The 18,115-nt window shown below is 38.2% G+C and overlaps 1 protein-coding gene across 1 annotated transcript in view; it reads right to left on the reverse strand.

Moving 5' to 3' along the window:
* Positions 1-387: 387 nt before the first annotated feature.
* Positions 388-18,115, reverse strand: part of LOC125829256 (agamous-like MADS-box protein AGL27) — a 31,839-nt gene continuing 14,111 nt past the window's right edge. The window contains exons 2-7 of the mRNA XM_049508509.1: positions 3,839-3,917; positions 3,165-3,220; positions 2,989-3,088; positions 2,594-2,635; positions 904-945; positions 388-816 (exon numbers count right to left, since the gene is read on the reverse strand). Coding sequence (XP_049364466.1) covers positions 706-816; positions 904-945; positions 2,594-2,635; positions 2,989-3,088; positions 3,165-3,220; positions 3,839-3,917 — 430 coding nt within the window. The 3' untranslated portion in view covers positions 388-705. The remainder of the gene's footprint in view (positions 817-903; positions 946-2,593; positions 2,636-2,988; positions 3,089-3,164; positions 3,221-3,838; positions 3,918-18,115) is intronic.

Raw genomic sequence — 18,115 nt, forward strand, 5'->3', positions numbered from 1 at the left:
CTTGGTATGTTGTTATTTTTAGTGATATGTAAATATTAAATAATCATTGTTATTAGGACTACAACCTATATCAAAAGTGACAGACACTACAATCTAATTGATAAAATAACGTAAATATTCACCCTAAAATTTAAGAACATTATTTCTAACTATAGCTCTAAAAAACCTCTATAAGGTTATATGTATCTTGTATATAATGTACAAAATCGGGGTGAGCAGAAAAATGAAGAGGAAAGATATTTAGAATTTAGGTTATATGTATCTTCAAGTCATTTTGCTGATGCAGTAGTCCTTTGGTATAGCCACATTTGTCCCAAAATTTTAATGGACGGAAATGAATTAGACTGATATGGACTATCAAACATAAACGGATTAGACGGGTCATAATTTTATGGACTAATTGTCACCCTTACTTTTGATATAACCTCTAATTTACATAGTCATTGCATTACATACAAGTTATCGAGACGCTGCAGCAGCATCTCTTTATTTATCCTTATACAGTTTTTCAGTGTTTCAACCATACCAAGACAACATACAAGAGAAGACTACATAGTAGCACACCCTAGTTAGATGTAGCAGATATAACCTCGGCAGGACATATCCCACGGCAAGAGGAGTGGCTGCTCTGCTATATTTTGGGAAGGCTGTTATTTATATCTTGAGCCTCTATCTGATATGTGATGCCTTCAGTGTGTTTAGACTCTAGAGAAAATTCAGGGTCACCCTCTGTTGTCCACAATCCATATGGGTTGGTGCAATGTTATTTAAATTCATTGCCATCTCATTTTCTTCTCTGTTCTTTATGGTACCTATCTGTAAACATACTAGTCATTCACACACATGTACCAAATATCCACACAAATCACCCTAATATTTGTTTAGCAGAATTGCAGCACTTACCTCATCCTCCAGAACTTTGTTTTCTTCTATCAGCTGCTTTTCCTGCAGATAAATAGTTTCCAGTCAAGTCTAGCATGCTAAACATAATCCCAATGTAACACCATAAACCTGTGTCCAGAAAATGCTGATATATGGCACACTAATATTGCATAAACTTCAGTTGATAATAGGATTCCTTAAAAAAATCTATAGAGCTAAAAATAACTGTAAACAGCATGATGCCAGTATGCTAGTGAACTTGAAGAGCCAAACTAGCTCCATGATTTTCTCAATTCCATAACAAGTCCAGCGTTAAGAGGTGCAAATGCAATTGTCAGGGAAAACATTCAGCCAGGAGTGAGGAGTTTGGTAGACGATCAAATGATAGAAAATATTTGATCCTTGTCCTAATGATTAAGTATCTGGCTTAGCTAACTTCCAGAAAAGTTGATGCCCTGCATCTTATACCCTTTCTTGACACCAGGAAATTGTTTTTAAAACACTCTGCTGAAGCAGTTTTTGACGGCCAGATGGCAACTCACCCATACATAGTGATAAAAAGAACTGTTATTATTTGCTGAATAGACAGGTAGATTGGAAAAATATCATGACTGTGCTCAACAATTAAACACTTTTTATTATAACCGTGGTGTCCGGGCCAGCTTGCGTGCCCTCACCTAATTCCACGGTATAATTGCCACCTTCCACCAGTAATAGGCACCACGTAATTCTATCCACCAAGGCTAGGGGAAGAAATCCCGTGGTGTTTTTGTCTCCGCTGGAATTTGAACCCGAGACCTCATGGTTCTTAACCACTTCATTGACCACTAGGCCACACCCTTGGGTGCTCAACAATAACACACTCTAAAAAGCCCACATACAGCGAAAACCTTTGTTGCCGTTGGAAAAAGAATTCTCTTTGACAGCAAGATGGCACCTCACTATACAGCAAATTAGAACTTCCAAAAATTGCTCTCCCCAGACCCCACTTGGTGAGATTTCACTGGGTATGTTGTTGTCTCTCAAATTCTACAGTGGTCTGGACTCAAGAATATCATTCTATTTGTTTAGTCTAGCAGCAAGAGTCATCTCTGGACCTAGCAAAATCCAAAACTCTCATGTGGATTTCATCAAGGCAGCAGGCTCTGTTTAATTATGACATTGGCATGCAACAATACTCTTTACTTGAAAGTTGAAACTAAGGATGAGTATAGCATTCAAGGTACTAAGGGATCTAACATCTCGTGGGGAGATGAAGTTTCAGGTTTTCATTTTATGCTGATGAAACAGAATATTAGCTGGCCTATATTGATAGACTTAAAACAGAGAGTTGAGAATCAAAGGATAAAAGTGACAAGGAGTAGGACACCATAACTTCCATTGATTCAATGATGGAGACAGATAATACCAAGTATAGTGGGGGACGCTTGATGAATTTTAAGGTCTAGCTATTGCTACAACTAGAATGATAAGGCTCTTCAACTCATCATATCTTCCAACTTATCTTTACCTTCTCATTGTTCTCATATCCTCTCAATCAGTTTATAAGCGCTTCACATCAGAACAATGCACGCTCGTGAAAGAAGAACCAGGCCAGCTATGCCAATATTTACATCAACTAATGACACGGTTAGGAAGCAGTTCTATAGAAGGCGCCCTGCATGCTCTTTGGGAAACTAAGCAAATCTGCTCAGGAAAAATGGAGACCTACCTTGTCATGAAGATTCTTAATTGATTCAATCAACAAGTGTGTCTGCATAAAACAAAACTAGTTAGCTTCACTTCGTATCACTCCCAAAAGAAATAGGGAACTAAAGCAGTCGAACAGTAAAAGAATTGCAGATAATTTAAAAAGAAGGCAAAAGATAAAATTAGCACGCATGGGTGTAGGATTGGATTAAAATGATCGCACCACTATGGAACTCTTTGTACGGTTGCAATGTCTTAGAAATACAACTGATGTAGCACCACCAACAAGACTAATTCAGCTTTAGGCATCCCACTTATGTAAGTTCTAGGCCATAAAAAGGTAAGTTGTTTCTATAGAGCAGCTGGAACAAGTCCGTGTATGAGTAAAGGTACAGAGGAATGTGGAAAGTCCAAAACCTTTCTAAATCTGGTTTGTGTCAGAGCAGTCTCGACTTGGTTTTCCAAATGGACAAGATCAGTAATGCTGAGATCATCAACATCAGGCTCCTTGAGTTGCCTGTCAAATTGTGGATCAATACCATGCTTTCCAAGGGAAGCTCAAAAAAAAAAAAAGAGCAGCAAAAGGTCAGTACTTTTCTACCGTCTGTAGCAGTTCTTCCATTCTCATGAAACTTGCATATTTTGATTCCTGTTCCCATACAACAATAGAATAATTTCAGCAACTGAAATTGTATATAGTTACTCCAGGCATATTGGATTAACTCTCAATGGAATGACTATAGCTAATACTCATTATTTGCATGATGTATGTGACTGAACAACTGTCGCGCCACTTTCCTGGTTTTGACGATGTACAACTTATGTTTAAAACAACGCATTCTAGAAAAACAAACAGCAATATATTGAATAAGATTCATTTATGATGTAAAATGACCATCCTTAATTATCACATACTAAATTGGAGCTTCTAACTAGAGCAGGACAAAAGCTGAGAACATATAACTTCACATATAGATTTAGTGTCCTAGGATCTACTCACAATAGATAAAGATGCATTACAAGCCACCAAGTCACCTGCAAAGATTTGTATTAACTTAACATCTATGGATTTGCTTTTGGGAAATCAAAAAACTATCCAAACATTAATAATTTGACATGGTGATTAAACTTTTCGACTTCACAGCCCATGAGTTGCTTTCTAGTTCCCGAAGAACCATAAAAACATTTAGTGTACTCGTTATATTTATTCATTATACAGTACCTCTGTCAAGAGATAAGAGGACAGTGAAGTTAACTAGATATATACCTCTGTGTCATCGACTTCTGCAGAGACCTTATCTTCTGCTTTGATGTGGGTGTTATATCGGTGAATAACTCCTGTCAGACTGAAACACATATATCATGTGGTCGTCATCAGTTTGTTAGCCAATCTACTCAAACAGGAAATGGACTCCACAATATTAAGTTCATACTTGAGGAAGGAAGAGTAATGTGTGTAGTTCAAAAACACAAAATGCATCAAACAAATTCTCCACAAATTTGTGGTTTCTCTTAAATTTCAGCCTTGCATTAGGGACTGCAGTATCAAAACACAATTACACTAGACAGTAAATTTGGAATATTTACAACCACACTGGTTTGATCACTAAAAAGCAAGAACTGTTGGAAACAACTAGAACAGTGATAACTCACTTAGCCGTAAAAGAAACTATAGCTACTTTCCAATTTCAAGAAATTGTAGGGTCTCCACCACTTAATAAGAAAATGAATAGATAAGAAAAGCTATAGGTCAGACTACTTGGGCAAGAGAGGAACATGATGGTTCAGGAAAATGTTCATAGGAATCCAGACACACCAACTTGGCCAAAACCATCTTGTTGCCTTTCAATAACTGGGGGATTTAGACTACAATAGTCTACACGGTGACCAAATAGATTTAACAATCGATCATCAACCAATCGAATACACCTCAATGAAAATAAGTAGAAAAGATTACATGAATCCTCTATATTCATTCCGCACTATTGAACTCCATTTCATTCAGATACTAGATCGAGTTTGCCAAAAGCTCACCCATATCCTTTAGAGTTAACTAGTTAGTTAGGAAGAGTTGAACAAATCCTCCGTTAGAATAGAAATAAGTATATACAATCCTAATTAGAATAGGAATAGGAATCCTAGTTGGAAAAGGATTCCAATGTAGTGTCTATAAATAGGGTCTCAATGTAATAATGTATCACACAATTTAATAATATTTTTCTCCTATATTTCTCACATGGTATCAGAGCAATGGTGAGAAAATTAAATCAGCCGTCACTGTGCAATTTTCCGGTGACCTAAATTGCTGTCCCAGAAAAAAAAAGAAAAAAATCAGCAATTATTCCGGCCATTTTTTTTTCCAGCAGTTTTTTTTTCCAGTGGGGTTGCCTCTTGATTCCGAGGCTGACCATATAATTTATTTTCCTGATTCCGACCAGATTTCTTCTTTTTTTCCGGCAGTCAGATCTATTTTCAGCAGTCATATTTTGGCCCCAAATTTTTATTTTATTTCCAACAATCAGATCTAATTATTTTTATTTTTTGTGAGAATATTCTAATTTCACAATGTCGTTCAGGATTGATATTTTTTGAATATAGAAAATAACTCAGAACGATCTTTCATTAAGAAAACCCAAGTGCATCTTGAATAATCATCAATGAAACTAACAAAATAATGAAAACCTAAGGCTGAACTGACTCTACTAGGACCTCAAATATCAGAATGGACTAATGAAAAAATAGACTCTGAACGACCCTCAGTACTACGGGAAAATGTAGCACGGATGTGTTTCCCATCCAACAGGTAAATCTACTATTGGTTGCCGTTGGGTTTATGCAGTCAAAATTGATCCAAACGGTCAGGTTGATCAGCTTAAGGTTCGTCTTGTTGCCAAAGGGTATACTCAAATATTTGGACTCGATTATAGTGATACTTTCGCTCCCTTAGCTAAAGTAGCATCTATTCGTCTTTTTCTGTCCATGGCTGCAGTTCGTCATTGGCCTCTTCATCAGTTGGACATTAAAAATGTTTTTCTACATGGTGATCTTGCGGAAGAAGTCTATATGGAGCAACCACATGGTTTTGTTGCTCATGGGGAGTCTAGTAACCTTGTATGTCGATTGCGTAAGTCACTCTATGGTCTAAAACAGTCTCCTCGAGCCTGGTTTGGAAAGTTTAGCAGAGTAATTCAGGAGGTCGGCATGACTCTTAGTGGAGCTGATCACTCTGTGTTTTATCAACATTCTGCACCAAATCAATGTATATATTTGGTTGTTTATGTTGATGATATTGTTATCACTGGCAATGATCAAGATGATATCACTAATTTGAAGCAACATCTCTTCAATCATTTTCAGACTCAAGACCTAGTCCTTGGCAGACTGAAGTATTTTATAGGTATTGAGGTTGCTCAGTCTAGATCAGGTATTGTTATTTCTCAACGCAAGTATGCCTTAGACATTCTTGAGGAGACAGGAATGTTGGATGTAGACCCATTGACACTCCTATGGATCCGAATGTTAAACACCTTCCGAATGTTAAACTCCTTCCAGAACAGGGGGAGCCACTTAGTAATCTTGAAAGGTATAGACGGCTGGTTGGAAAGTTAAACTATCTCACAGTGACTTGACCTGGCATCTCTTTTCCTGTGAGTGTTGTAAGTCAGTTTATGACTTCCCCTTGTGATAGTCATTGGGAAGCAGTTGTTCGTATTCTGAGATATATAAAGTCAGCTCCCGGTAAAGGACTACTCTTTGAGGATCAAGGCCATGAGCATATCACTGGATATACAGACGCTGATTGGGCAGGATCACCCTCCGATAGACGTTCGACATCCGGATATTGTGTTTTAGTAGGAGGCAATTTGGTGTCGTGGAAGAGTAAGAAACAGAGTGTGATTGCTCGATCTAGTGCAGCATCAGAATATCAAGCAATGGCGGCAGCAACTTATGAGCTAGTTTGGATCAAACAGTTGCTGGGAGAGCTAAAATTTGGTGAAATCGGTCAGATGGAACATGTGTGTGATAATCTAGCGGCTCTTCATATCACATCAAATCCAATATTTCATGAAAAGACTAAGAACATTAAGATTGACTGACAAACTTTGTCAGAGAAAAGATACTCTCAGGAGATATTGTTACGAAATTCATGAAGTCAAATGATTAGCTTGATCTTCACCAAGTCCCTCACCGGTCCTCGTATTAATTACATCTGTAACAAGCTAGATACATATGATTTGTATAGACCAGCTTGAGGGGAGTGTTAGAATAGAAATAAGTATATACAATCCTAATTAGAATAGGAATAGAAATAGGAATAGGAATAAAAATAGGAATCCTAGTTGGAAAAGGATTCCAATGTAGTGTCTATAAATAGGGTCTCAATGTAATAATGTAGATACACAATTCAATAATATTTTTCTCCTATATTTCTCTCCTTGAGCATGCCGCTCCATTTGTATCAATCTAATGTTTGAGGATCAATATTTGAAGAATGAGACCATTAACAAGTCAATCTTAACTAATTGGGTATCATTTGGATGAATCCTTCACTTCTATCATATTATGTTCTTAACTGAGTGTCGATTGATTCCAGAGATCTAGAATCCTCGTGATATAATCTCCATAATCTTAACTTGTGTTACTTGCACTCTCTATCAGTTGTTACTGTTTGCAATATTGGCCACAAATTTATAAATCACATATTCAACATTAGATTCACATTTTGGAATGTTACAGAATCTATATAATAATGTATATAGATAATGTTAGAATAGAAATATGTATATATATTCCTACTTAGAATAGGAAGAAGAATAGGAATAGGAATCCTAGTTAGAAAAGGATTTCAATGTATTGTCTATAAATAAATAGAGTCTCAATGTAACAATTTAGATACACAATTCAATATTATTTTTCCCATATGTTTCTCACATGGTATCAGAGCATTGGTAAGAAACTTCAAGTCACCATGTCAAATTCCGGTGACGATGATTGGGACTGATTTGTGTCATCTTTCATTCTGAAGGTGTTGTGCGAAAGACAACACCATCACGAGGCCCAGGAAGCTCAGGCGACCGAACCCCAAGCAGATCCACCAGAAAACAACCCCCCACGCGCTGTTCGGAGGTGGAAGTTTTCCGGCGAGATCTGTTCACGCATGAGTGCTGCTCCGGTCATCTTTTTTCGAGCTATTTTCTTCTGTTGGGGTCGCCCAGTATTTCCGACCAGAACCCATTCAGTTTTCTCTAGATCCAATCACCGGAATTAGGGTTCCTGAGATTTTCAAGCAGTTTCCGGCAAGTTCCCAGCGAAATCAGAATTTTCAGGCCACTATGGGTAGATTCCGGCAGTTTCCAGTGAGCTTGTTACTCTTTTCAAGTCAAATTTTGAAAAATGTCTTTCGGGTGTGATGTTTTTTGGCTCCAAAAATACGGGGATTGGAAGTTCAAGCCTTACAATCACTTCAGAACCATTAATGGGAAGTTCAAACTTTAGCATGGGCTTCTTCAGTTGAGTTGTGGTGCAAGGGTCAAGGTGTTCAAGATCACTTTGGCGAAAAGGCAAAGTCTAGTGACGAAGGTGCAAAGCCAAAGCACAATGGGAGAAAGTGGATGCCCAATTATGTAGTCTCCTTTGGCGCTCTATTGATTCTAAGTTGATGCCCTTGTTTCGCCCATTCCAGACATGTTATTTAGTTTGGGAAAAGGCACGTGCTTTATACACTAATGACATATCTCGATTCTATGATGTGATATCTCGGATGACCAACTTAAAGAAACAAGAATCCGATGTCTACTTACTTGGGACAAGTACTGGCAGTCATGGAGGAATTTGAAACGTTGATGCCTATCACTACAAACGTGGAAAAGCAACAAGAGCAAAGGCAGACATTGTTTCTAGTTCTTACACTTGTTGGACTTCCTACTGACCATAACCCTGTGCGTGACCAAATTCTAGCCAGTCCTACAGTTCCCTCAATTGATGAATTATTCTCTCGTCTGCTTCGTCTTGCTGCACCTCCCAGTCACAAAGAAGTTTCATCACCCATTGTTGACTCCTCTATTCTGGCATCTCAAACCACAAAAAAGCATACATACCAGTCTATGGAGAATCAGCGAGGGGGAGGGTGTTTTGGGAAACCTCGATCCAAGTGTAGTCATTGTCATAAACCTGGACACACTCGTGATATATGTTATATTTTACATGGTCCACCACCCAGTTATGATCCTATTGTTCTTAAGGAATATAATGAGTTCCTTCAAAATCGTGCAAGTAAACACACATCTCCACCAGTAGCATATGGTGCTCAACCTAATCAACCATCCAATAATGCTCATATTGCTCAGACAGAATATGACAAACGTCTCCACAAGTAGTTTCGGTTGCACAACCTGATGTTTTTGTTGCGGGTAATTATTTTGCTTGCGTGTCACAGTCTAGTACTCTTGGATCATGGGTCATGGACTCAGGGGCTTCTGATCATATCTCTAGTAATAAATCACTTTTGTCCGATATTGTTTATTCACAATCTCTTCCAGCTATTACTTTAGCCAATGATCCAAACAAAACCCAAAGGGGTTGGAAAAGCCAAACCCCTATCTTCTGTCACCCTAGACTTTGTTCTTTATGTCTCTGGTTCTCCTTTTAATCTAACATCTGTTAGTCGTTTGACGAAGGCTCTACATTGTAGCATAACTTTTTTTGATGACTTTTTTCTCATGCAGGACCGCAGTACGTGGCAGACGATTGGAACAGGACATGAATCACAAGGCCTTTACTACCTTGCCTCTTCAAATTTCTTGAAAGCATGCTCTGTTACAGATTCCTCAGATCTAATTCACAAACGTTTGGGACATCCGAGTCTATCCAAACTGCAAAAGATGGTGCCTAGTTTGTCTAGTTTATCCAAATTAGATTGTGAGTCGTGTCAACTTGGGAAACACACTCGTGCTACATTTTCACGTAGTACTGAGGGTCGTTCAGAGTCTATTTTTTCATTAGTTCATTCTGAAATTTGGGGTCCTAGTAGAGTCAATTCCACCTTAGGATTTCGTTATGTTGTTAGTTTCATTGATGATTATTCAAGATGTACTTGGGTTTTCTTAATGAAAGATCGTTCTGAGTTATTTTCTATATTCAAAAGTTTCTTTGCTGAAATACAAAATCAATTTGGTATTTCTATTCGTACTTTTCGTAGTGATAATGCCTTAGAATACTTATCCTCCCAATTTCAGGAGTTTATGACTCACCAAGGCATTATTCACCAGACTACTTGTCTATACACCCCTCAATAGAACGGTGTAGCAGAAAGGAAAAATAGGCATCTTATTGAGACTGCTCATACTCTTCTCCTTGAATCCCATGTTCTGCTGCGTTTTTGGGAAGATGCAGTTCTTACGTCTTGTTATTTAATAAATAGAATCCCCTCATCTTCTATTCAGAATCAGGTTCCACATTCCATACTGTTTCCTGAGTCACATCTCTATCCTATCCCCCTCGTGTCTTTGGGAGCACATGCTTTGTTCATAACTTAGCCCCAGGGAAAGATAAATTAGCCCCTCATGCCCTCAAATGTGTCTTTCTTGGTTACTCTCGAGTTCAAAAAGGGTATCGTTGTTATTCACATGATCTTCATCATTACCTTATATTCGCTGATGTTACATTCTTTGAGTCTCAACCTTACTATACGTCTTCTTATCATCTTGATGTATCTATGGTCTTACCCATACCTCAGGTTTTACCTATACCAACTTTTGAGGAATCTACGGTTACTTCTACATCTCCAGTTGTAGTGCCACCACTCCTAACTTATCATCGTCGTCCGCGTCCAGCGTTAGTCCCAAATGATTCATGTCATGCGCCAGACCCTGCTCGTACTGCGGACTTGCCTCCTCCTAGCCAACCGCTTGCACTTCAAAAAGGTATACGATCCACTCGAAATACTAACCCTCATTATACCTTCTTGAGTTATTGTTGAATGAGTAGGCAGATTTAGTCATAATCTGCTCCACCATTGAGCTGGCAGATTTGATTATAATCTGCTCCACAAATAAAGCTGGCAGATTTGATTAGAATCTACTCCTGTGAATATGGGATTAGAATATATTATTCTAGGAAAATAGTTTAGAGGAAATCCCTTGATTCAAGAATTTGCTAAGAATTAGGGATTGATTAGTTTAATTGGTCTTTACTTGTTCTCTTATAAATATTGTACAAACACTATGAATAAAATATACTTTTGCAGTATCTAAACTTCCATGGTATCAAAGCGGGACTTTTTCCCCAAATATCATATGGGCAAAACAGCCTTTCACGGAGAGCATCTTTCTAAACCATCAACAGAAGACAAAAGTTCTTCTCTGGAAGCTCATGCAGAAAATCTGATGACACAAGAAGGCAATGCTTCTCATATGACCTTCCAGTTAACTTCTCATCGATTAAATGGGAAGAACTATCTGGAATTAAAGCTTGCAATCGATGGTCGTGGAAAGTTGGGACATCTGACCGGAGAGACAAAAAAGTCTGGTGTTGGAGACCCAAAGATGAACTCCTGGAGATCAGAGAATTCACTCGTGATTGCTTGGTTAATAAATTTCATGGAACTAGTCATAGGTAAATCTCATCTCTTTTTGCCCACTGCTAAGGATGTGTGGGAAGCCGTTAGGGAGACATTCAGATGTAGAAAATGCCTCTCAAATTTTTGAGTTAAAAATTAAACTATGGCAAGCTAAGCAAGGTGAGAATGAAATCACTACTTATTATAATGAAATGGTGTCCTTGTGGCAAGAGTTAGACCAGTGTTACAATGATGAATGGGAGTGTTCTGTGGATAGTGTGAAAGCAAAAAAAAAAAGGAAGAAAATGAGAGATTTACCTTTTTTTAGCAGGATTAAACCGAGAGTTTGACGAGGTCAGGTCGCGAATCCTAGGGAAAAATCCTTTGCCCTCACTTCGTGAAACATTTTCTGAAGTTAGGAGAGAGGAAACTAGGAGGAAAGTTATGTTAAAACCTGATTTAAATGTTGAACTAAAACCTGTTATAGACTCTTCAGCTCTTGTAACAGTGAAGAATGGAGAGGACAAAAACAAAAGGCCATGGTGTGATCATTGCAAAAAATATTGGCACACCCGTGAAACATGTTGGAAGATTCATGGGAAACCACAAAACTGGAAGAAAGAGGGAGTTGATGATCGTGGTTTTCAATCTCAAAATGGTCAGGCCCTCCAAACAACTTATTTTGATCAGGGGCAGCAACCTTCTCCAGAAACGTCTCCATTTACAAGGGAACAATTGGAAATTCTGCACAAACTCCTTCAATCTCCACAATTTCGTGCAAATGCACAAACTCTTCTAATCCTTCCTGTTCTTTTGCTCAAATAGGTACTGTATCGTCAGCTTTTCCTAGTACCAATTCCAATCAAATAGATTCTTGGATCATAGATTCAGGAGCTAGTGACCACATGACTGGAAATTCCCGTTTTTTCTCTACTTACACTCCTTGTGCAGGGAACAATAAAATCAAGATAGTTGATGGTTCCTTCTCTGCAATTGCTGGTGTTAGAATAGAAATAATATTTCCTACTTAGAATAGGAATAGGAATCGGAATAAGAATAGGAATCCTAGTTGGAAAAGGATTCCAATGTAGTGTCTATAAATAGGGTCTCAATGTAACAATTTAGATACACAATTCAATAATATTTTTCTCATATATTTCTCACAACTGGAAAAGGAACTATTAAGCTATCACCATCTCTTATACTTCATGATACTCTTCATGTTCCAAAGCTCTCTTGTAATCTAGTTTCTGGCAGTAAATTAACCCGTTCTCTTAATTGTCGTGCTATTTTTTATTCCGATTTGTGTGAATTTCAGGAAAGGGTCTCGAGGAAGATGATTGGCAGTGCTAGAGAATCAAGAGGTCTTTATTTTCTTGACAACGGGAACAACTCACTACAACTGAATCCTATTTGTTTGAACTCTACTTTTGTTTTGAATAAAGTCATGCTTTGGCACTATAGGCTTGAACATCCAAGTTTTTATTATTTAAGACATTTGTTACCTGAGTTATTTAGATAAAAATCCATCCTTATTCCAATGTGAATTTTGTGAAATGGCTAAGCATCACCGATCTTCTTTTCCTTCTCAAAGATATCAAGCTTCAAAACCTTTTACAATGATTCATAGTGATGTTTGGGGTCCGTCTAGAATCTCAACAATGTTTGGGAAACGGTGGTTTGTATCTTTTATTGACGATCATACTAGATTGAGTTGGGTTTTTTTATTGAAGGACAAATCTGAGGTTAAAAATGTGTTTGAGACTTTCTATGTCATGGTGGAAACACAGTTCAATGAGAAAATCAAGATTTTTCGGAGTGACAATGGCCGTGAATTTTTTAATGAACAATTAGGAAGTTTTTTTAGAAAAACTGGGGTAGTACACCAAAGCTCTTGTCCAGATACAACTCAACAAAATGGTATCGCCGAAAGAAAGAATAGACACCTTTTAGAGGTAACGAGAGCTTTAATGTTTACTAGTAAAGCTCCACAACACCTTTGGGGAGAGGCTCTCTTGACTACCACTTACCTTATTAATAGGATGCCATCTCGCCCTCTTGAATTTAAGACACCTTTTAAAGTTTTCAAAGAAAGTTTTCCTAGTTCTAGGTTAACTACAGATCTGCCTCTGAGGGATTTTGGTTGTACAACATTTGTTCATGTCCATAATCGTAGTAAACTTGAACCACAGGCTAAGAAGTGTATTTTTTGTAGGATATACCCCAAGTCAAAAGGGATATAAGTGTTATGATCCACATGCTAGGAAGATAATTGTCACAATGGACTTAACTTTCTTTGAGTCGCAACTCTATTTTACTACTCATCTTCAGGGGGAGTATCATGTAGGTGAAGATTCCTTTTTTTGTGATATTGAGGAAACTAGTTATCAAGCAAATGAAGAGCCTGATATTACAATAAATACTGATGTGAGAGATGTAGGAGAAGATATGAATAAGTGTGATCCAAGAGATGATAAGGACCAAAGTGACTTAAATGATAAAAACTCAGAAATTGAACTTGAACCTGTAGAGCCTTCAAATGACAAAAATAAAAATGGGAATAGAGAACAAAAAACAGAAATGCAGGTGTATTCGAGAAGGAACTGAACTCAAGAAAAAAAGACCGAAGATTCTCACACTGCCAAAAATCAGTCCCACAAGACCTTACTGTAATTCAAGGTACTCTTCCAACTAATTCTATTTCTAATTCCTTAGATCTAGATCTACCTATTGCGAAACGCAAAGGTGTTAGATTTATTTCTAAATATCCTATGTCTATGTTTGTGTCCTACAAAAAGTTGTCTCCTAGTTATTCAGCCTTTACTTCACAACTCTCTAGTGTGGAGATTCCAACAAATGTGCAGGATGCTCTACAAGTTCCCGAGTGGAAGGAGGCTATTTTGGAGGAATTACGAGCTCTTGAAAAAAATGAGACATGGGAGTTAGTGGATTTACCCGAGGGAAAGAAACCAGTGGGTTGTAAATGGGTGTTCACCACCAAATTCAAATCAGACGGATCCTTGGAAAGGTATAAGGCCCGCCTAGTAGCTAAGGGATTCACGCAGACATATGGCATTGACTATCTCGAGACGTTTGCTCCAGTAGCTAAGCTAAACTCAATTAGAGTTCTGTTGACAATAGCAGTAAATCTCGATTGGTCTCTTCAGCAGTTGAATGTGAAGAATGCTTTCTTGAATGGGCACTTAGAGGAAGAAGTCTATATGGATCCCCCACCAGGGTTTGAAGGGAAGTACAAGTCAAATATATGCAGGCTTAGAAGATCTCTTTATGGTCTAAAACAATCTCCAAGGGCTTGGTTCGAAAGGTTTACTCAATTTGTGAAAAAGCAAAGGTATGTGCAGGGACAAGTAGATCACACAATGTTTACTCGACATTCACTGGAAGGAAAAACAACCGTTCTTATAGTGTATGTTGACGATATTATCCTCACAGGAGATGATGTGGTTGAGATAAAAAATCTAAGGGAACGCCTTGCCTCAGAATTTGAGATAAAGGACTTAGGCCCGCTAAAGTACTTTCTTGGCATGGAGGTTGCACGATCGAAGAAAGGAATTATAGTTTCACAAAGGAAGTATGTTCTTGATCTGTTAAAAGAAACAGGAATGAGTGGTTGTAGACCAATTGAAACTCCAATTGATCCAAATCTGAAGTTTGTAAAGGAAGGAAAATTGATTGATAAGGGCCAATATCAGAGATTGGTAGGCAAGTTGATTTACTTGTCACATACTAGACCTGATATTTCCTTTGTTGTGAGCCTAGTCAGCCAGTTCATGCATTCTCCACGAGAAGAACACCAAGAAGTTGTGTATCGAATCCTAAGGTATCTAAAGAGTTCACCTGGGAAAGGGTTGTTCTTCAAGAAGAACGAGCAAAGAAGTGTTGAGGCTTATACGGATGCAGACTGGGCTGGTTCATCTATTAATAGGAGGTCTACATCTGGATATTGTACATTTGTTTGGGGAAATTTGGTGACATGGAGAAGTAAGAAGCAAAATGTGGTGGCTCGAAGTAGTGCTGAGGCTGAGTATCGATCCATGGCACACAGAATTTGTGAAATATTGTGGCTCAAGAGATTTTTGGAAGAACTAAGAAGACCTGTGAGTTTTCCAATGAAGTTGTATTGTGACAATAAGGCTGCCATAAGCATTGCTCATAATCCAATTCAACATGATAGAACAAAGCATGTTGAAGTGGATAGACACTTCATTAAAGAGAAGATTGAAGATGGAAGTGTGTGCATTCCTTTTGTGCCAACAACAGAACAAGTTGCAGATATTTTCACAAAAGGTCTTTTCAGAACTACTTTTGAGTCCTTTGTGAGCAAGTTAGGCATGTTTGATATTTACATGCCAACTTGAGGAGGAGTGTTGAATGAGTAGGTAGATTTAGTCATAATCTGCTCCACCATTGAGCTGGCAGATTTGATTATAATCTGCTCCACAAATAAAGCTGGCAGATTTGATTAGAATCTGCTCCTGTGAATATGGGATTAGAATATATTATTCTAGGAAAATAGTTTAGAGGAAATCCCTTGATTCAAGGATTTCCTAAGAATTAGGGATTGATTAGTTTAATTGGTCTTTACTTGTTCTCTTATAAATATTGTACAAACACTATGAATAAACTATACTTTTGTAGTATCTAAACTTTCAGTTATCATCGTCTATCATCACCCCATTATGCCTTTGTATCGTCTTTGTCGTCTATCTCCATTTCTAAGACTACAGGTGAAGCACTTTCTCATTCTGGATGGAGGCAGGCTATGGTTGATGAGATGTCTGTTTTGCATAAGAGTGGTACTTGGGAGCTTGTCTCTCTTCCTACAGGTAAATCTACCGTTGGTTGTCGTTGGGTTTATGCCGTCAAAATTGATCCAGACGGTCAGGTTGATCGGCTCAAGGCTCGGCTTGTTGCCAATGGGTATACTCAGATATTTGGGCTAGATTATAGTGACACTTTCGCCCCTGTGGCTAAAATAGCATTTGTCCGTCTTTTTCCATCTATGGTTATCGTTCGTCATTGGCCTCTTCATCAGTTGGACATTAAGAATGCTTTTTTGCATGGTGATCTTGAGGAGGAAGTCTATATGGAGCAACCACCTGGTTTTGTTGCTCAGGGGGAGTCTAGTAGTCTTGTATGTCGATTGTGTAGGTCACTTTATGGTCTGAAGCAGTCTCCTAGAGCTTGGTTTGGGAAGTTCAGCACAGTTACTCAACAATTTGGCATGACTCATAGTGGAGCTGATCACTTTGTGTTTTATCGGCATTCTGCACCAAATCGGTGTATCTATTTGGTTGTGTACGTTGTTGATATTTTTATTACTGGTAATGAATAAGATGGTATCACCAAATTGAAGCAGCATCTCTTTAAGCACTTCCAGACTAAAGATCTTGGCAGATTGATGTATTTTCTAGGTATTGAGGTTGCTCAGTCTAGATCAGATATTGTTATATCTCAACGCAAGTATGCCTTAGACATTCTTGAGGAGACGGGAATGATGGGATGTAGACCTATTGACACTCCTATAGATCCGAATGTTAAACTCCTTCCAGGACAGGGGGAGCCACTTAGTAATCCTGAAAGGTATAGACGACTCGTTGGAAAATTGAATTATCTCATAGTAACTAGACCTGACATCTCTTTTCCTGTGAGTGTTGTAAGTCAGTTTATGACTTCCCTTTGTAATAGTCATTGGGATGCAGTTGTTCGTATCCTGCGATATATAAAGTCAGTTCCTGGTAAAGGACTACTCTATGAGGATCAAGGCCATGAGCATATCACTGGATATACAGACGCTGATTGGGCAGGATCACCCTCCGATAGACGTTCGACATCCGAATATTGTGTTTTAGTAGGAGGTAATTTGGTGTCATGGAAGAGTAAGAAACAAAGTGTGGTTGCTCAATCTAGTGCAGAATCAGAATATCGAGCAATGACGGCAGCAACTTGTGAGCTAGTTTGGATAAAACAGTTGCTGGGAGAACTAAAATTTGGCGAAATTGATCAGATGGAACTTGTGTGTGACAATCAAGCAGCTCTTCATATCGCATCAAATCCAGTGTTTCATGAAAGGACTAAGCACATTGAGATTGACTGTCACTTTGTCAGAGAAAAGATACTCTCAAGAGATATTGTTACGAAATTTGTGAAGTCAAATGATCAGCTTGCAGATATCTTCACCAAGTCCCTCACAAGTCCTCGTATTAATTACATCTGTAACAAGCTAGGTACATATGATTTGTATGCACCAGCTTGAGGGGGAGTGTTAGAATAGAAATATGTATATATATTCCTACTTAGAATAGGAAGAAGAATAGAAATAGGAATCCTAGTTAGAAAAGGATTTCAATGTATTGTCTATAAATAGGATCTCAATGTAACAATTTAGATACACAATTCAATATTATTTTTCCCATATATTTCTCACAGATAATATAGCCAATTCTTAGGGATTTGAATATTTAGTTACCATAGTTAGCTTATACTCTCCATGTATTAATATCATTGTTCTCTTTGAGTAATATACAAATTATTCTCAATATCTTATGAATTACATGGTATCAGAGCCAATGTCTGAGTTGGTATTTTTTCTTTGCCAGAAGTCACTATGACTTCGCCAGAATCCACTATGGCTTCACCCGAAGTGATTGAGATTTCCAAAATCTCTGTCACCATCCACTTAGCTACTTCCCACCATCTTAAACTCCTAGATCTCGACAGCTGGAAGTCACTCGTGTGAGAGTCACGCTCCACTATTACCCTTTCCGGTGAGACTGCAGTAGTGGTGCTGCATCAGATTTGGTGGTTGTTTGTTCAACAGACCACTACAATTTGAGAGAGTTGCTTGTTTCTGACCAATAATCTGGTCGTCTCTCTGAGTCGGGCAACTCCTGGTAGTATTTTGACATTTTTTTCCTAGGGATTTCTGCTAATATTTGATGTTTCGAGTTCACTCATGTCGTACAA

This window comes from Solanum verrucosum, unplaced genomic scaffold, assembly GCF_900185275.1.
Source record: "Solanum verrucosum unplaced genomic scaffold, falcon-dt-bn FXZP01000028.1, whole genome shotgun sequence".
Classification (NCBI taxonomy): domain Eukaryota; kingdom Viridiplantae; phylum Streptophyta; class Magnoliopsida; order Solanales; family Solanaceae; genus Solanum; species Solanum verrucosum.